The sequence below is a fragment of the Gouania willdenowi genome, chromosome 18 (genome assembly GCF_900634775.1).
Source record: "Gouania willdenowi chromosome 18, fGouWil2.1, whole genome shotgun sequence".
NCBI lineage: Eukaryota > Metazoa > Chordata > Actinopteri > Blenniiformes > Gobiesocidae > Gouania > Gouania willdenowi.
In genome coordinates this window covers 8,662,407-8,684,021 of record NC_041061.1, presented here as the reverse complement: position 1 = coordinate 8,684,021, position 21,615 = coordinate 8,662,407, and the positions used below count along the sequence as shown (strand labels likewise).

Genomic DNA, 21,615 nt, shown 5'->3' with positions numbered 1-21,615 from the left:
AAATTTCTACAAAAACACAAGATGACTGCAAAAACACACTGAAATTTCTACAAAAACACAAGACGACTGCAAAAACACACTAAAGTAACAACAAAAACACACTAAAATAACAACAAAAACACAAAATGACTGCAAAAACACACTGAAATTTCGTCAAAAACACAAGACGACTGCAAAAACACACTAAAGTAACAACAAAAACACACTAAAATAACAACAAAAACACAAAATGACTGCAAAAACACACTGAAATTTCTACAAAAACACACTAAAATAACAACAAAAACACAAGATGACTCCAATAACACACAAACCTACAGTAAGAATACACAAGATGGCTCAAAAAACATGCATTACAGAAAAATAACCAAACACCAAATGACTTCCAAAAAAACGCACAAAACAAGAACAAGAATATACACAAAATAAAAGGAAAAAATACGACAAGAAAAACTCACTTAATATTGGTACCCTCAGACCAAACCACAATCACATTTTTGTGGCCCCCACTGTGATTGAAGTTTCCCATCTCTGAGTTAAAGCATCTTATGTCATAATTGTGTCACATTTTGTTCCTGCTGGGCTTCATAGATTAGCGTGAGAACAAAGGAGTAGAAATACATCACATGAATCAACAACTTATGTGACCTTATGTCACCTTTGAAAAACTTATCATTAAAAAGTATAATAATGTCTAACAACACTCGACCAAAATTGAAACAATGGTGCCTGGAGCAACATTAACCTGTGACTGTGAACTTTTCTGTCGACATCATCATCTCCTCTTCATTGGCGGTGAACAGCAGCTTGGCTCCGTCTCCACTTCGAACCTCCAGCCTCTGACTCTGCACTTCTACAGCCTCAGGCCCTGAAAGGCAAAACATGTAGAATCTTTCAACGTGAACCCAAAGTGGCATCTTTGAGCGAGAAATTGTGCTGGGAAGTCAGAAATTACAATGCATTAACATAGATTATATTACCAAATATTGTATATTGTATATTGTCAAACTAACCAGGTCGTCTAACAAAGCAGCATCAGACACCCGCGCTTTCACAATAAATTAAGACAAATCAGTAATCTCTTCTACTGCTTGGGAATTCTAATTCCAGCTCTTCAGACTTTGGTGTTTATCCATATATGCCCAAGAAGAAACTTTTCACCTCCTCCTTCCTGCTCCTCATTAATCCGCTGGTCGTGACGGGAGGGGGAATTTAATTATTCGCCGTTTTATCTCATTTCAGACAAAACGCTCCTTTTTTCTTCAAAAAGCAGCCTCTAAAATCTACAAACGAAGGTCAAGCGTGACCAAAAAGTGTCATATCGCCACTCCTGTCAGATCACCACCATCAACCCAGTGCTTGTTGGCTGTGATCAATAGCTATTAATGGTAATAAGCCAGTCATTTGCCTCCCAATGGTCATTAATCATGTAAATGACTGCAGTAATTTGCACTGAGTGATGGTTGCACCTCATGGTGATAAGAGGAATCCATTGTCCTTTAAATATGAGCGCTAAAGGTTAGCGTCTGGAACAAGCTACCAAACGAGGTGCAGGGACTACCAAAGAGCATCAGAAGATGAAGTGTTGATTACAGTTATTAATGAGAGGCGTTATATATTATAGGGCAAATAGACAGAAACAGATTCAGAAGATCCTTTTAGTGGCTGTCAGACCCAAATGCTGGGTTTTTCCATTGTTTTAATAAATGTGTCCTAAAACCAATCAAATGTACTTATTACAGTAGAAGACCTATGCCTAACAAAACACATGTTGCACCATATTTGTTTTATTAACTTTTAAAAATGAGACTACGTTATCATTTTAAAACCTGTATCCCGCCATCTTGAAATCATGTGATCGATGATGTCACCGGGCTCCACTGTCTGTAAACATCCCATTGTTTTCTATTGGAGTGAAATGTTCAACCTGCTTTTTTGCTCATTTAGCAGCTTTTTCAGTCAAAATGACAACCTGTGTTGCTTTTGGTTGCTCAGGAAAAGTTAAAGACGTCGATGTAAACCTCTTTGGTTTAACGAAAGAGGATAAAAACAGTTGTGTGACCCAAAAAATAATCTATGACCGCAGGGGGGCGACAGTTCCCACTCTGTGGTTTGTAGTAGACAATGAAGCAGAGAAGAGCAGCTCGCCTAAAGGACCTTTATTCTCCCTTAAACAAGAAATGTGGCCTAAAACAGCATTTGTAAAAACAACAAAGGATTCCTTTAAACAACACCCTTTGTTCTTAAAGTTTTCCAACTCTGGTCCATCGTCTACTTTTTAAACATTCACGTGCGGTTAAAAGAGACTTTAATTTCCAAGGAAAAGATAAAGTTCCCTCGAAGCAATCCACTGACACTCGACAACACATTTCCCTAAAAATGTCTAGGCAATCATTACATTTCGTCATTCCTCTAATATATTCATGGCCCCAAGTATCAGAAACAGCAATGCACCGCCACAGAATGATGAAACCCCCACCATGCTTCACACTAGGTCAGCAGTGACACTTTATGGGCTTGATTTGGTCGTAGTTTTTTAAAACTCTTCAAATGACATGATTTAAAAAAATAAAAAAGTTTTTCTTCAATATACAACATTTGATTTTGGTGTAGAAACTTCTCAGTTGGAGTAAAGTTTTCTGAAAACCCTGTAACCATTATAAATACTGCACTTAGATGGGTTTTCACATAAATGAACAAAAAAGTTAGCCAAATCTCCAATAACTTTTTAAATAATTTGCACTACTTTGTCCATCCATGATCTTTATAGTTCAATTACAGAGTTTAATGACTGTAGAAGTTCCAGATCCCAATACACTTCAGTAAAAATTGGATTCCAATACTTTTAACACTCAAATTCAAACAAGTTGAAAGGGTTTAATCAATAAAGGCAATAAAGTTGGCAATAAAGGCATTGAATCATGTTAAATTTAGATTTAGATAAAATACGTTTTAAAGGCCACACACAACTGGGCTACTTATGTATATTTATGTCTGTGTTTGTGTGAAAAGGTTGTTTCTGCTTTTCTTATTTTTCCATTTCCTCTTATTTCTTCTTAATGTGCGGTAAGCATTTACATAACATCTCGTCTTTAATCGCACATTTGTGTCGACTATTCTCCTGCTGCTGTAACAGAATGTGCCCATTGTGAGAGAAACAAAGTATTAACTTTTTGCCATTTCATTAGTACTGTGTGCATGGGATTCCTTTAGGAGCATGAATGCTGAGTGATGTCTCTATACCAGAGATGAACAACTTTAACATTTTCACAGTGGGGGTCACAAAAATGTGACTGTCTGATTCGAGGACCACATGATTAACATTCATGTTAGCATTTAGAATAATGACCAATCAGAGCATTAACTCAGGAAAGAGAAAAAAATAATTGCATTTTGTGTTTTTGGAATCATTTGTGTATTTTTTCTATTTGTTCATTAAGTGTGTTTTGGAGTAATTTTAGTATATCTGTTGTGCTTTTGTTTATTTTTCTCTCATTTTGTGTGTTTTTGGAATATTTTTTATGGTTGTCCAGGACAGTGTTTTGGACAGTGGGCGCGCCCGGTAGCTGTTCCCAATCAACGTTCTTGAAGCCAAATTACGGCACCTAGGGGCGCTTCCATCTTGCAATTTTGGAGCCAGAGTCTGCGCAGTAGGGTACAGCGGGAGGAGCCCTGGTAAGACGCCCATTTAGCATTAGGGTTGGGTGCCGAAACGCGGCACCAATATGGCACCGGTTCCGACGTAAATGGTAGTAACCAGACCGAATAAGAACAAACATTTTGGTGCCTCATTTCACAAAGGGGTCTATTCTCCCATGCCTGTAAGTCAAAAAAGCCCAAAACAGTGCAGTGGTGCTATTTTGGCTGCACGCTATTCTCCCCCTGTACTTAAGTCAGTCACTGCGCGCCTCCATCTCAGTTACACACTCTCGCTGGAGCAGCCCTGATATGTGGGCGTTCCCATTTAAATCTGGCCTTGCACGTATTCTCCATGGAATATGTGCAGCGCCCTGATAAGGTGAAATATTATATTGCTCTAAAAGTTTGGACTTAGTTACAATTTAGGCCACACGGACTCATAATTTCACAGTAGAGACTCCCAGAAAGAATCTATCCTAAGTAACACTGTCATAGGGGTGGTGTGAGTCACACAAGCACGTCAAAGGATTGACCATCAGCATTTCTAATATGTTCAGATTCAGATTCGCTTCATTGTCATTGCAACAAGTACAACGAAAAGTAAGGTGCAGGCCATTCAGTGAAAAAGACAACAACATATATAAGAAATATGAAATAAATAAAAACTTTGTTATAATAAAAACACAATACGACTAGATGAAATAAAATTAGATAAGCACAGTCCAAAACAAGATTGAAAAAAGGTAAGTACATGAGGTGCAGAGAAGCTTTAGTGTGTATATACATTGAGGGATTGATAAAACACAGAGGTAGAGTCAGTTGTATCAGTATATTATATGTTATTTAGGGCTCTTACAGCAGTTGGAAACAAGCTGTTTTTCAGTCTATTTGTCCTGGTTTTGATGGCCCTGTACCGTCTGCCCAACGGCAGTAGCTCAAACAAGAAGTAGCCCGGGTGGTAGGAGTCCTTCAGAGTGGTGTATGAAGGTCCGCGGGGTTATTTCCTTAAACCTGAGGCGTGTCACACTTGGTCGAGCTTTAGAGCAGGTACCGTATTGATGACAGATGATGATGCTGAAGCGCTGATCATTCTGAATGCAGGAATGTAAGAAGTTAATAAAATCAGAGAGAAGCGTGTAACTGCAGGCGCAAAAAAAACTGCTTAAATCCAGACGGGAGAATAGACCACAAAGAGAGCTAAGCAAGACCCGCAGCTGTCATTCATCATCATCATATATATACACATACATACTGTATATATACATATTTATTTATACCTCAAATAAGTTATTTAAAACAAACTTCACAGAAAAAGGAACACTTGAAGTTTGAACACAATGTAGGATGATAATACCTAATGATCACAGCAGAGTTTAGGTTTGGTTTGTCTTAACTTTACAGTTTGACCCACATCCCATCTGTTAATATTGAGGAAGCGGGGTTTATGACCTATACTGCAGTCAGTCAGCAGGGGGAGCTCTAAAAATAAAACCTTCACTCATCCAGCGAGCTTGTCCTGTCCATTTTTTTTTTTTTTTTTACAGTCTATGGTTTTGGAGTCATTTTAGTGTATTTCTGTTATCCTTTTTGTTTATTTTTCTGTCATTTTGTATGATTCTGGAGTCATTTTTGTGTTTTTGTGGGTTTATTTTGGTTGTTTTGGGTTTTTGAAGTTGTTTTTGTGCATCTTTGTTGTCCCTTTTATTTATTTTTTTTTATGATTTTGCATGTTTTTGGAGTAATTTCTGTAAATTCTTGTTGTTGTTTGGACTTTTGGAGAAAGTGTTATGTCTTTTACATATTTGTCTTGTCATTGTGTACATTTACTTTACCCAAAATTAGACCAAAGGGTGGCATTTGGTCCCCGGGCCACCAGTTGCCCATGTCTGTTCGATTCTAAGTGTGATAGAGTGAATGTATTTGCTGCCTTGTGATGAACTGGTGATGTATTTATGCTGTGAGAGGCTTGGATAGGCTCCAGACATCCTGAACAGGATATTATTGGATATTCAGAAACCACACAGTGATAACCAACACCGCAAAAAAAATGATTAGTTTGTGGTTTGAGTTTTAGAGGACTGGATCTAAACCACATACTCACCCACTGTTAGCTGACCAGTAAGCTGACCGTGGCGGTTTCTGGCATTAAGCGTTACATTCTTCTCCGAGCGTAAAACCAACAGGCTTTCCTAAGAAATAAGAAGAGGTGAGAAACACACTGTGTGAAAAAAGAAAACAGAAGTAATCCCTCCAGAACACGCCTGGATTGCCCTGGTTTTAGTAAAAGCTGCTTAAAAGAAATACATTCAAAATTTATATAACATTATTAAAAAAGTAGTAGGCCGTCAACGTCTCATGTCTGGCAGTCATTAGAGAAAGTCACCGCCTTGTCTTATCAGCATCAGTGCGAGTACAAGTGCAATTGGCTCCAAAAGTACATTATAGTCTCCAGTAAAAGCTTCCCTAAGTGGGTTCTTTCTGCATATTATTCACTAAATCAAACAGCATCACAGCTGAAATGTGGCAAATGAAAAAGAAATGATCCTAAGATGAGTAATGAGGTTGACAGGAGTATAAAAGGGAATGCTGATGAACAAAGATGATTTAATCGCTGTATCCATTATGTAGTACTATGCATGCATTGTGTCATTGATTTAGGAAAGAAACCTAACATTTTCCACACATTATATATATATATATATATATATATATATACACATCTTTTTTTTAAATCCATACATTTCACTACTTTTACACAATCAAATCTGTGGTTAAACATTTTTCACCTTCGGTGTCAAAATAGGTATAACATCTACACATCCGGTGTAAAGTGCAGGTAAAGTGCAGCTCACGGTCAATGCATATAAATAAAGCCTGTTTTTGTAGGTGAAGTGGGTCCTGTTAAAATATTCAAAAGTAAAAAGCAACAGCAAAGCAGTCCAAAACAGATCCTGTCATCATTCTTAGCAAGATGATGTAAAAAAATAAATAAATAAATTTTAAAAAATGCATGTTGCCTGCAGCTCCCACACAACTGTGATGTCCCACAATATCCAATTGTAATTATTTTTCATGTTGTGCTGCCTGAGTATTATTTGCATACCGTGATAAACTAATAAATGTGTGGAAATAATGTAACGCCTTAAAATGAAACACTTATTAGGTCTTGGGGTGCGTGCAGAATTGATTTTCCGTTGGGAAAATTGAGAACATGTTTGCATATGAGCATGAGCTTTATATTTTCCCTGTTTTGCACATTTCATTGTAACGCAGCCAAATTATTAGTGGTTGGAACAAACTCAAAGGTTTAATGTGTTAAGATTTTTATTTTTTCAGATAACTGTTCCTTAGGAAATCAGCTTTGATCTCTTGACAACGGCCAGTCTTTGTCAGAGGAGTCTGCTGATCGCTTTGATGTTTCCTTTGAAGCTTCCTTTGAAGTTTCCTTGACTTTTTGTGTTTTTCTGTCATTCTGCGTATGTTTGTTGTTGTCTTACTTGTTAGATTGCATTTTGTGCATTTCTATTGTCTTTTTGTGTATTTTTCCCGTAAAATGTATGTTTTTTGGAGTCATATTGTGTATCTGTCTTGTCATTATGCATTTTTTGGAGTAATTTTTGTGTATTTCTGTTGTCGTCTTGCTGGTTTGCTAGTACTGCAGGTTTGAGGAGTTATTTTGTGTATTTTTGACCTTGTTTTGTGTTATTTGGAGTAATTTTGTGTATTACTGTTGTCGTTTTGTTCATTTCTGTCGTAGTTGTGTGTGTTTTCGGAGTATTTTCTGTATTTTTCTTGTCTTTTACTGTATTTTCCTGTAATGTTGTAATTCTTTATATTTTTCAATGTATTCTTTCTTTTGTTTTGTGAGCTTTTATGTCATTTTGCACGTATACTTTGGGGGTCACATAAATTTAGGCCGGGGGTCATACAAAAAAAAAACAGGAAACAGTTTTATAATATTTTGTGTTTTTCTGTCATTCTGTGTCGATTTGTTGTTGTCTTGCTTGTTATGATTGCATTTTGTGCATTTCAGTCATATGTATTTATGTCATGATTTCGTATTTTTTGTGTATTTCTGTTGTTGTTTTGCTTGTTTGCTAGTATTGTGGGTTTGCAGAGTCATTTTTTGTGCTTTTCTTGTTTTTTGTGTACTTTTGTTGTCATTCTGCATGTTTTTTTTTTTTGAGTAATTTTGTGTATTTTTGTCATCGTTTTGTGTTTTTTGGGGTAACTCTGTGTATTACTGTTGTCGTTTTGTTCATTTTTGTCAGTTTCCTGTGTTTTCTTGTCTTTTACTGTATTTTCCTTCAATGTTGTAATTCTTTGTATTTTTTCATGTATTCTTGCTTTTGTTTTGTGTATTTTTCTGTCATTTGGTACGTTTACTTTGGGGGCTGCATGTAGTCCCCGGGCAACCAGTTGCCCATGTCTGTTATATAGGGTTTTTTAACCATGTGTGACTTAATGAAAGGTGAAGGCAGCATTATACACAAGAGATATTTGTATTCTAGCTGCTAAGTAGTAAAAATCTGGTTTTAATAGAAATATAAACACCCGCACTTTAAAGATGTACTAAAATCCACAGAAACGTTCCATCCGTTTTAGAATATGCGAGCACTTATCAGTTCGAATGTCAATGTTGTTTGACCTCATGCAGCAGCAGCCACTGTTATCCTTATGCATGAGACAAAACAGGAGAATTTTCCTAGCTAAATTGTTGAACTCAGGCACGTCTTCTGTCTTCATTCCATTCAGACATTTGCAGGAAATCTTCAGGGGAGTCTAAACAAATGCATTACGGCAAAGAGATGAAATATGACGGGATCACGTTTGAAGCTTTTAACCAAAACGGGAGCGCCATGGTGAATGCACAATAAGAGACACTTATACGTCTGTGCTGTGTTTGTCCAGCTACATCTGTGGCAAAATGGATGGAAAATGCCTGCAAAAAACACTTTGTTGAAGAGAATTTTGGGATTCTGAATGATAAATTATTCTGTTCAGTCAATTTTGAAGAGTGACAGATTATAAAAGGCTGGAATTACGGTTGCTTTTTTCGCTTTCAGCAAAAGGAAAACATTTTTAAGTGTCAAAGCTGATTTTCTGGAGGTATTCTGGCTCTTAACTGGTGTAACTGGAGTGTTTTTGTGCAACAATTACATGCTCTGAATTCAAAAACAGTGAAAAAAAATACAAGCAGGTGATTTTGAAAAAAGTAACAGCGTTGAATTATATTCATTTAGTCATTTATTCTTTTCTTAAACAGTTTGGGGTTTGCATGGTCTGGCCTGTTTGAAATTGTAACAGCTGAAAGGAAGATGAGGATGGATCGATAAACAGACAAACACGAGGAAGGCCTGGAGGCAGGAAAAAACATAATATAGATATCATTTCCACCATCTGTCTGACTGTCAGCTCCAACAGGCGGCTTCATGTGACTGACAGGTGCAGGGAAAGGGGGGGATGGTGAAAGTCTTTAAACACAATTAAAACACGACTATACGTATTCTTTTTTTAAATATGTTGTTTCAAATCTTTCAATATTGTGGAACATATTGTACATATCAAATTTCTTGTATAGCTTGTACAGGTAGCTGAAGTCGACGATTAACATAGCTAGCACGTTAGCATTAGCTTGGTAGTTAGCTTGTAAAAATTTAAGAAATGGGGAACAATGATCTACATTACCGCGTAAAATGACTGAAACACATAAACACTGTATCTGAAGTGAAAACAGTTACATTAGCTTTAGCACACAACATGGAGCTTAACCAGCCATTACTAGAAGGTATGAGCGACTGCTTGTGCGATTATGTTCCGGGACTTCTGGTTTTGACAGGAAATGACCTTCATTTAAAGGTCAAGTCGGGAAACCAGAACATTATCCTTTTCTACAATTAGATACCTTTCTGACGCCTTAAATAACGTAAAACACAAAGCTTGAGGCAGAACAGCACCTATACCGATGTCGTTCAATATTTCATTTTATGGCAAATAATATCGGTGGGCCAATAATATCAACCATTGCCAGTTCTCAACATAAATAATTTGAAGAAAAACCATCAACCCAAGCACTATGCATCTTTTACTATTGCTTCCACAAGACAGAAAACACAGTGATACTTGGGAACCTTGATATACTGTGAATGCAGTGACTCAGGGGATTCCCTACTGGGCAACGAAATATATGAAAATGTGGATGCAATTTCCTTTTTCATTTGGGGTTGAGATATATTGCTTTGGAGGTAATATATTGTATGATTTAATTAACATCCTCTCCACAGTGAAGTCAGGCTGAACATTTTCTAAGATTTCCTTTTGGCTAGATTTAGTTTTCTTCACCTTTTCTTAGTCACGCATAAGAGCTAAAAGTAAAGTTGCATAAATAAAAAGTTATCAAGTCTTGCAAGAAACTTTTTGACAAAAACTCAAGATCTAATTTCCTCACCATAGCACGTCTGTTAGTTCATTCTTCAAATGGTTGAGTAGCCTCAGTCTTAAAAACTGAAATTACGTCTTTCGTTATGTTTTTCCAAGAAAAACTGTGACTCAAATACAGGTTTTTGCTCCCTTTCCTTCCAGAGTCTAAAAATATGCACTTCCAGCTTAGAAACCCCCCACAGAACAACTTCAGAACTCAAACTCATGCTATCCTCGTTGTGAAGCCGTGTAGTGCTTAATATGCCGGCAAACACAGAGCTTTGAATGCAACATTACCCCTGTAAGCTATCATCCTGCGGCTAGCTTAGCGCACAGCACCAGTGGAGTAGCATTAGCATTCAGCTGCTGTCTATTCCTCTGGTCCCATCCTATTAAGACCACTTTGGGTTTCACTTGCCTTCTCGGAGAAAATACCTGGATCTTTATCTGCTAAACACTCCTCTGTGCTGCTCACATGGGAGTCGATGACTTTGCAGAGCCGCCAACAGTTAATAAAACCTTGGAGTGAGATTCAGCATGCTGGTCAACTGACTTGATAGACGTGATTCTGATACCGTGTATCATAATGCAATGGTTCTCAACCTTTTCAGCCCGTGACCCCAAAATGAAGGTTCCAGAGACTGGGGACCCCCACTGTACCTGAAGGTGGTTGAACACAGACATGAGCATTGAAGAACAGTCATGTGGAGACAGGGTCATCTATAAGGGGGCATAAAGGGGAGATATTTTTGTAGCCCATCCATAAAGTCAGCAAAATGATGGTCTATTGTTCTATGAATCTGTGATAACCACATTTATTTATTTATCTGAATAATATCCACCATGATCCAGGAAGTTTAGTATTATTTGCGCCATAGTAGCAACTTAAAGATATAAATCCTTGTTTTAATCAGAAATAAAATGGGTTAAAAGTGACAAAAAAATGGTGGAAAAGGTGGTAAAATGGGATTTTAAAGAGCACAGAAAGTGGTTTAGAGTTGCAAACTAGAGTGGCCAAAAAATGGACAGAAAAAGTGGTAAAAAGGGTCAATAATGGCTTAAAAGTGGCAGTGGTGTAGTTGCAGAAAAAGGGTACAAAAAAAGCAAAAATGTGCTCAAATTGTGATTGCAACCAAAAACTATTTATTCATGCTTTGGACACTTTGTCAATGAATTAATGCAAAGAAAACCTGAATAAAGCTACAAATAAGGCAGCTCCAGTTTAAAAAAAGTCATGGGTTTTACCTTTAGGAAACCCATGGTGTACCACCACCTGTTTTTGTGGAAATGGCTTATTGATCAGCGCTGGTTATACGACTAAATAACTCCATAACCCTGATCCACGCTCTCCTTGACCCACTTTCCTCAGGTGAGAAACACTGAGTAACTCATTGACATTTTCAAATGTCTCTAGTGCCTCTAGACAACACTGTAGGGGCGTAAAACAAGACAGTAAAAATGTCTACAGGTGCTAATGCACTGCATAAAGAAATATATTGGCTTTCCTAAATGATGTGCTTGTGCATCTGTCGTCTTTGTGGCATTTTTAAATCAGTCAGCACATAAATATTATAATTAAATCAACATTATGCCACAACTGGAAGTGGATTTCAGAACCATTTCTCAAGCTGGTGTGGAAAATTTGACCCAGTTGAGCAAATTTGTTTGTTCAATATTCACATTTACACAGAATCCTACAGCTTCTAGAGGTTGAAATTGCTTTTTTCGCATCATGTCTAATCACTAAAGAAAGGATGATCCGACTCTCGTGTGGGAGAAGGAAATTTGGATGAGCTCGAAGTGGAGATGTTGGGTAATCATCAAAGAGGAGGAAAAGGAGGAGGAATTCATCACATGAGCCTTGATTGGAAATCCAGCGGGAAGGACTTGGGTCGGCCCTGTAATCGTCTGTAATCTCCTGTAGGTTGCATGTGGTCTGAGAGGAGGCAGATTATTACCCTTCTGCCTTCGATGGGAAGGCCCTGATAGCGCTCTGCAGGAGGAGAGCAGGAAATGAGGAACGGGGATGAGCAGCAGTGGTGGAGCGATGAGTGAAGAAAGAACAAGTGAGCGTGAGCTCTACTACAGCCAGACACAAACGTAGCAGAACTTCACACAGTTGGCGCTTCCTTAAAAAGAATCGATCATCACTTCAACAACAATCCACGATCAATTTCAGCTCCTTTGGTCGTACCCAGAAAGCTTTCCCCATGTGTCCATCACAGCATAAGTTCAGGGGTTCTCAACCTCGGGGCCACGAGACACTGTGAGGGTCGCCAGATGCCTTTAAGAAACTAAGATTTTTTTTTTAACAATTTGAGCTGATTTTTCATTTTTTTCTGAACTACACCAAACTTGCCATATTTTTTTTTGCTACGTTACTCCCATTTCTGCCACTTCTCTATCAAATTTCAATGCCTTTTCTGCACATTTTTTTGTAACTTTCAAGACATTTTCAGCACTTATAAACCGTTTCCATGACTTTTCCCACCTAATGTCACATTAGGGTAGGGTAGGCAGGGCGTTGCAAATCGAGACCACCAAAGTCAACACCAATGACAATTTCATATGTTTCTGCTGTTTCAACTTTATTTGTATAGCGCAATTTACAAGAAAGTCATGTCAATGCGCTTATCAAAATGTAAAATTCATAATAAAAAAGAAAAAACCCAACATGAACAAGCATTTTGCCATCTAACAAAATTAACATGGTAAAAAACCATTAAAGAAACAAACAATTATTTAATACACGGCAGCGCATCAGTTGTTTGTGTTGGAAACACAGAAATATGGAGAAAATGACAACAACTCAGAACAGCCTCAGTGAGGCTCATCCGCAAAGCCAATCCTTCTTTTTGCACCATTCACTGTGGAAAATACAAACAATTTTCTGACCTTACCTTTGCTGAAGCTCTGGTAACTCAGGTGTTGGTCTCCCATCTTTTAAAAGCTGTCGTTTTACTCAAAAGAAAGTTTATTTATCGTCTCTAGCGCTGTCATCCTGCCTGTAGTGTTATCCCGCCCACTAGCTAGAGAACGTAGCAGCTGTGGCCACGCTGTATCAATTACGTGTAGCATTTAGCATAGCGTGGTTACGTCCAAAGGCAGCGTAGAGAGCTGCCTTTTTACTTAAATGTTTTTCATCTTGGGGAACTGACTGCGCATGCGCAAACACATAAAAACACGCTATGGGAACAGAGGCAGAGCAGCAACGTGCTTTTGGGAGGGGGCGTGGCCTCCTCCTGCCTTACAGTGGAGTGAAACTGTGCAGCGTCTCTGCCGTACCCGGAAATAGCGATGTTTAGTTATTTGGGCTATGAAGAGCACAAAAAGCTGACACTTTCAAACTTATAGGTACTGTAGGCTATCGGAAATGGAAAAACAAAGATTTTTATAATTATATTATAATTAAAACAAATAATCAAAATATCAGTTCACCCTTGGGTAGGCACTGCCTACCTTGCCTACCCTGACTGCACGTCACTGCACATATGTTGAGCCATTATTGTCACTTTTAATCTCTTTTCACCATATTTCATGCTTATTTTTGCCAATTGAACCACATTTACAATTTGCCATGCTCATTATCCCATTTTATTTCTGATTAAAACAAGGATTTACATCTTTAAGATGACTATATACTACGGCCCAAATAATAATAAACTTACTGGGTATAAAAAATAAATAAATGTGGTTATCACAGATTCATAGAAAAATCCTATAGCTAGACAAAATGTAGGAGAACTTCAAAGAGTTTGGCTTCCATTACTCCCATTTCTGCCAGTTCTCCATCATATTTCAATGCTTTTTCTGCACATTTTTTTCCATTTTCAATAAATTTTCGTCACTCATAAACCATTTCCACCACATTTTCCACCAAATGTCTCATATGTTGACCCATTATTGTAACTTTTAACCTCTTTTAATCATATTTCATGCTTATTTTTCTGCCAGTTTAAACACATTCACGATTTGTCATGCCCATTATTTGCCAGTTTTTTTTCTTACTTTTTTCTGCAACTTTTAAGAAAATATTGATTCTTCTTAAACCCTTTTTTTTTTTTTTTTTTTTTACCACTTTTCTGTCAGTTTTTGGCCACTCTAATTTGCAACTTTTAACCAAATTTTTAAAATACCATTTCACGACCATTTCCACCAGTTTTGGTCACTTTGAACCAATTTTATTTCTGATTAAAACAAGGATTTACATCTTTAAGATGACTATATAATAAGGTGGTGCATATATAAACTTCCTGGATAACAGCGGATATTATTCAGATAAATAAATGAATATATAATCACAGATTCATAGAACAATGGACCATCATTTTGTTGACTTTATGAATGGGACCCAAACATCTCTCCCCTTTATTGCCTCTTATAGATGGCCCTGTCTCCACATGACTGTTCTTCAATGTTCATGTCTGTGTGTTATTTTGGGGGTCGGGGGGGCTAACAGGGTTGGGAACCACTGGCATAGTATATCCTCCTCAGAATATTGATCAACAGGGAACTAGAAAGTGTGAGAGAAAAAAGAAGGAAACTCACCCCTCTGGATTGAATCTCATTTACATAAAGCGGCAGGAGAAACTCTCCCACTCCCTCCAGGTGGATCCCGTCCTGCTTCAGCTGGAGTTTCCCCATTCCGCCCTGAAACAGTCACCAGCACAAAAACATTTTACAGAAACAACGTCTCGACCATTTTTTTTTTTTTTTTCAACTGATTTGATTTATAAAAAGTTTCACTCTTCCAACGGTGACGCCTGCTGCCTTTAAAGTGAATAAAACTTGGCGCCTGGCATGGAGCGAGAGGTGACCCAGCTACAGAGACTCATGGTGGAGCCAGACAGAGAAGACAAAAGAGGTGACCTTGAGGACACCATGATAAAGATGGGACTGTTTTATCACAGCTGGTACCAAAAAAATGTGATCGTCTGATCGAGGGGTCACATTATCAACGCCCGTGTTGGTATTTAAAATAACGACCAGTCTGAGCAAGAATACAGCAAAAAAAACAAATGGTTTGTGTGTGTTTTGGTTGGTTTTTTGAGTATTTTTGGAATTGTGTTTTTTTGTTTTGTTTCGTACATTATCATCATTTTGTGTATTTGTTGTTTTCAAAGTCATTTAGTATATTTCTGTTCTCATTTTGTGCATTTCTGTTGCCATTTGTGTATATTTTTCTGTTTTTTCTTTAGTGAGAGTACATTTGTGTATTTCTGTTCTCTTTTTGCGTTTTTGTTGTTTTGTGTATTTTTGGGTAATTTTTTGTTTTGTTTTGCATGTTCTTGTCATCGTTTGTTTATTTTCGTTGTCATTTTGTGTATTTTTTTCTCATTTTGTATATTTTTCTGTTATTTTGTAGCCAACGTGCGTGTACATATGATTATTTTAGTTGTCTTGTGAATTTTGCTGGTATTTCTGTAGTCATTTTGGGAGTATGTGTGATTATTTTAGTTGTCTTATAGATTTTTGTTGTATTTTTGTGTATTTTTCCTCTAAGTTTTGTTATTTTTGTAAAGTCATTATGTGCGTATAATTTGGGGGTTGAGCCCCATGTCACCAGTCACTCATGTCTGCTCTATTGTATCAGAACAACGGGGTAAATTCAAACACATCACTGAGAAGAAAGCGTCTAATGCAGCAGCTGAGAGGATTTGTTGAAAAGACAACAGTATTCTCCAGTTTTATGGTCGGAGATTTGAGGAAATGGGCTCATTACTAGTACGTCATTAAAATAAAGATCATTTTCCGTGCGTGTGACAGTAGATCACAGCTGTTCTAACAGTGTGCTTTAAGTAGAACAATATCAAACATGCTGGGACCAGAAATTGGGCAGAACACTGGAGGTAAAACTTCATTCATAAACAAATGCTTTCACAAAGGAAACTAAGCCACACCATCAAATACTAATTAACTGTAACGCAGTTGAATTCACTCACAAAGAAGATGTTTCTCTTCTAAGTTTATACATTATCAGACATTGAATGATGGCACTTATACTTTTGTCTAATGCATTTGCGTACAATGTCAAACAAGCACTTCTGCAACTTTCAGACTTGAACGGTCAATAAATCCTCATTCTCATCCTTTGCCACACTGCATTTCAACCCTGACTTATATATATATATATATATATATAAATATATATATTTTTTTAAATGTATCGATCACTTTGCAGAACTGTGGGAGCGTTTGCTCCTCGTGCAGCTTTTACATTAAGAATACATCTGTAAACAAACACACTTTGAATTAATCCAATGAATAAATAACCAGAGAAACTTTGCAGAAAATGTATTAATATTGTTGAGCCCATTTCAGTTTAAATGTTCATGTCAGTATTTAAAATTATGACCGATCTGAGCAACAATTTTTTTGTGTTTTGTGTATTATTTCTCATTTTGTGCATTTGTTGTTTTTGGAGTCATTTTGTGTATTTCTTTTCTCATTTTGTGTGTTTTTGTTCTCGTTTTGTATATTTTTTCTGTAGTCATCAGGTGTGTTTTGGGTGTACGTTTGATTATTTTAGTTGTCTTGTGTATTTTTGTTGGCCTTATAGTGTATTTCTGTTCTCATATTGTGTTTATGTTGTTGTTTTGTGTATTTTTTGAGTCATGTTTGTTTCGTATATTTCTGTTCTCATTTTGTGCATTTTTGTTGTCACTTGTGTATATTTTTCTGTTATTTCTGTAGTCATTATGTGTATTTTGGGAGTATGTTCGTTCATTTTAATCGCCTATTTTTGTATTTCATTTTGTGTTTTTGTTGTCAAATTGTGTTTTTCATTTAATGTTGTTTTGTATATGTTCATGTTATTTTTGTATTAATCGTGTGTGTTTTGGGAATACGTTTGATTATTTTAGTTGTCTTGAGTGTTTTTGCTTTTTATGTATTTTTGTCCTCAAGTTATGCGTTTTGGGTATTTTTAATGTCGTTTTGTATATTTTTCTGGTAATTTTGTAGTCTTATTTACATTCTTTTCGATCACCTTGCAGACCTGTGGAAGCATTTGCTCCTCGTGCAGCTTTTACAATGTGAATACATCTGTAGACAAACATACTTTGAATTAATCGCATGAATAGATAACCAAAAAAACTTTGAAGACAATTTACGGTATTATTATTATTGAGCCAGCTTCAGTTTAAATGTTTTCCTTTGTTGCAGCACAATAACCATGTTTTGTCGTAACGTAAACTACTTAGTTGAAGCAAACCAGTTTGACAATTTAAAATGTGAATTTACTTGCACTACATGGTGTAAAAATGCAACCCAGGCTATTTTTTAAAGATCCACTCAAAAGATTACATAGGATCAAGATTTTGATTGGATCCAGCACCTCATTTAAATTTTTCTAAATCAAATTTCAACACCTTTTTTGCTTTTAGGTGTTTTGATAAAAGTTTTAAGAATTATATTTGGACAGATGTGTCTTCTATTGAGTGGAAATCACTGGAAATGTAATTATACACACAAAACTGAATGTAGAAGAGAGTGAGGAAGAGAGTGGAAAGTTAGGCCACGCCCCCATGCTACGTCTAAAGTGTGATTTTGTGCAAAAATAGTTTCTCTGTCAGCTTGGAAGACGGTAGACAATGCCTAAAAAAGGCAGCTGGATATAAAGAGCTTTTTTAAGCCAATAAGTGAAGCTAAGCCTGAGGTTTAGAAGTCCAAACTTGTTTCTGCAGAAATAGCAGAGCAGCAGCAGCAGTCGCACAACAGCACTTAGCTTAGCAACTAGCAGCACTTGTAGCGATAATGCTAATGCAGGAGAACCTCGGCTGGTAAATATGTTAAAAAGTTGCGAGGATACAAACTTCTCCATGGCTTTTTTTTTTTGGCTGTTTTGACAAACAAAGGTAAGCACGCATTTTATTTTCATTTTCTGCTGTGCTGCTGATTCGTTAGATGAGTTACGACCTTATGTTATGGATGTAAAAGTTTGTAAATATTTTGTTTTTGTGGGTTTTTGTGTTCTGAAAATTTAGTGACTGTGGCTAAATTAGCGGTGATTTTGAGCTGTTCTTGTTGCTGAAAGATTTTGACAGCTGTCACTCAGAGAGATAGAGACGGATGCTCTGTAACGGGTGATTGTCCGTGCTTCTTTAATGCTGACTGGTTAGTCGTGTTCACGTTATATTATTAGCCCATTTAAAGCAGGCATACACAGTGCAATTTTTAGCCCATTTTGAGCCGATTTTCGACTCATGCGTCTATTTTTGGGATCGGGCCGAGTTTCGGCTAAATCGCATGTCGTGCATCGTGTAGTATACAAGGGGCCACAAGAAGATATTAACACCTCACGACCAGCTCCCGATCAGCAATCGTATGGTCGTAAGAAAATCCTGGATGCCCTTCGTGAGGGTATCGCACTGGAACCGGCTTACCTCAAACTCTCACACTGCGTAGGACCGCTGTAAAATTGACGGACCGTACTGCCCACGTCTGTTCAGCCAGCTACTGGTCCATCACGTCGCCGTCTTTTCTTTTTTAAAGCTCTTTTTGCTGATATTTGCGAGTGTCTCTTCACTTCCGGGTTCTTTTTCTTCTTCTGTTTTAAAGGCGACGCTTCAGAGTTCTTCTTCTTCTTCTTCTTCCAATTTGTACATTGCATTTCCGGAAACAAGACCCTGATCTGTCGTGTATGGACGTACAGTGTGAGCAGTCAGATCGTGTCGGTCCGTACAGTGTGAGAACATGCATCGCGAGATGCGCACATTCGGGCTCTGTATTTGAGTCGCACAGTTTGAGCTGCAGCTGAGTACAACGATTGAAAAAAAATCGGACAGTGTATCCCAGCCTTTAGTTAGCAAAAGGCGCTTCAAAAAAATGTATTCCGTAACATTTTCGTCTCTCTCTTAGTGCCGGAACAACACCCGGCGTTTGTTCTGGGACCTGATGATTTACAAATTAAGCACTGCACGTCACTAAAGTATTTATGTTAAGCCTGCTCCTGAAAGAAGGACCAACAAATTGTTTTGCAGATAAATAGATACTTTCCAATGAAAATGATTCAATGAAAATGCGTCTACGATTGTTTAGTTTTATTCAGTGAACAATTATTCAGAACATATTGTTCACCAAAGTTAATTCAGCAGAAATGAGACAAGGTCGAGCTTTTTCACACCACAATAGGCAAAGTGGAACGTGAGGGCCGCTTTGTGACTGCGCACACAGACGGGTGGTCCCTGAGGGATGTGTTGAAAGAGTTTAAAGTGCTACAGATGCAAAAAAGGTGGTGATGGGGGAACTACAGGAGAAGAGCAAAACCTTCAATACAAACACTTTCAAAGCACAATTATACATCGCTTTTATTTTGCGAAAATCTGTAATGGAAACCCAGCTACTGTCCGTATTGGGAATAAAGTGCAACTGCAAAGCTTTAATAAAAAAATGTTAAATCTCCGGTGCGTTTGATTAAAAAACAACCTGCCCAACCAAAAATGAATCCCTCAGCATTTTTGAAAAAGAGAACTTTGCAAAAAAAAAAAAAAAGGTTGTAGCGGGGGTCTATCGCGTTAAACATGTGTTTGAAACTTGTTTTTCAACAGTTTGTAAAGAGAGAGAGAAACTTTTGCCGTGATTACACAAAAATCGTTTTTCCAATTTTGACTTTATAAAAATCCCCCTCAACAAATAATCTGATTTTGATTTCATAACGATTAATTGTGCAGCCTTAGTGTTGAGCCTGAAATGTAATCTAACAAAATGTAATGAAAAAAATTGGTCAATAATGTAATAAGATGCTGAGGCCAAAACGTAAAAACCTTTTGCCTTTTTATATACAGTATATATATATAATTAGTGCTGTTAATAGATTAAAAATTGTTTGCGATTAATTCATTATCCTCTGTAATTAATTAATCTAATTAACCTCTTTTTAAACTCAACTAAAAATTGCTGAGAAACGCTGTCAACTTGAGGTATTTTCATTTAAATGACATTATTGTGGCAAATCAAAAGATTGATAAATAACAAATAGGCTTTACAAAGTCATTTATTGTTTTTAACAGACTTGAACAGATGCAGGCATAGCCATTTACATTCTGCTGTATGTGAGATTAGCCCCAAGGGCTGCTGCCACCTTTAGTTTGGACCATCAGGGGAATATGTCAATGTGTACTTTTTCCTACATTAGCTCCTCCACAGTTACCAACCACTGTAGTTTCCTAATGATGAAAACAATAAAGGAGCTAACAGTGCTAACAGAATGTGAAATAAAAATAAAGAATATAATGATCTCATTGTTCACAAAGCACAAACTTAAATTTAAGTAAGCGAAATTCATGCTTTTCTGGATTTTTTGTATTATTATTTTTATTTTTTTTCAAACAGCACTATTACTACATTACTGATCAGTTGTAACATTTTGGGTTTTATTAAATTTTTTTAATTACATTTCAGGCTCAGGAATTTTGTTACATTTTTGACCAGTTATTAAATTTTGGGTTTTAGATCTTGTTAGAATTCAGGTCGTTGCATATTAGGCTCTAACATGGCACTTTCAGTTCAAGCTGAAATCAGTTTGATGATAAAGATAAAATAAAGCCGACTTGTAATCTGGGTGAGATGCTCAGAAACAAAAAATAAGGAAAGACAATATAGTGTCTCAAATGTGTGTACATTTAGTGTTTGCCCCTTTCCTGATTTCTTACTTTTTTGCATGTTTTCCACACTTGCATGTTTCAGATCATCAACCAAATTTAAACATTAGACAAAGATAACACAAGTAAGCACAAAATGCAGTTTTTAAATGAAGGGTTTTATTAATGAGGAAGGAAAAAAATCCAAAGCTACATGGCCCTATGTGAAGAAGTGTTTGCCCCCTAAACCTAATAACTGACTGGGACACCCTTAGCAGCAACTACTGCAATCAAGAATTTGCAATAACTTGCACTGAGTTTTTTACAACGCAGTGTCCAACTCATCTTTGCAGAATTGTCTTAATTCAGCCACATCGTAGGGTTTTCTAGCATGAACCACCTTTTTAGCATCTCAATAGAATTGAGGTCAGGACTTTGACTAGGCCACTCCAACGTCTTCATTTTGTTTTTCTTCAGCCATTCAGGGGTGGACTTGCTGGTGTGTTTTGGATCATTGTTCTGCTGTAGAACCCAAGTTAGCTTCAGCTTGAGGTAACAAACCGATGGCCGGACATTCTCCTTCAGGATTGTTTGGTAGACAGCAGAATTCATGCTTCCATTTATCACAGCAAGTCTTCCAGGTCCTGAAGCTGCAAAACAGCCCCAGACCATCACACTGCCACCACCATATTTTACTGTTGGTATGAGTTTTTTTTTTCCTGAAATGCGGTGTTACTTTAACGCCAGATGTAATGGGACACAGACCTTCTAAAAAGTTCAACTTTTGTCTCGTCAGTCCACAGAATAATTTTCCAAAAGTCTTGGGGATCATCAAGGTGTTTTCTGACAAAAATGAGACAAGCCTTAATGTTCTTATTACTTAGCAGTGGTATTCGTTTTGGAACTCTGCCATGCAGGACATTTTTGCCCAGTCTCTTTCTAATGGTGGAGTTATGAACACTGACCATAACTGAGG

At 37.1% G+C, this 21,615-nt stretch overlaps 1 protein-coding gene across 1 annotated transcript in view; it reads right to left on the bottom strand.

The window, feature by feature from the left end:
• The window catches only part of LOC114480341 (zeta-sarcoglycan-like), a 51,188-nt gene that overhangs the window by 1,619 nt on the left and 27,954 nt on the right, over positions 1-21,615 (bottom strand). The window contains exons 3-5 of the mRNA XM_028474419.1: positions 14,608-14,709; positions 5,741-5,828; positions 746-868 (exon numbers count right to left, since the gene is read on the bottom strand). Of these exons, the coding sequence (XP_028330220.1) occupies positions 746-868; positions 5,741-5,828; positions 14,608-14,709 (313 nt within the window). The remainder of the gene's footprint in view (positions 1-745; positions 869-5,740; positions 5,829-14,607; positions 14,710-21,615) is intronic.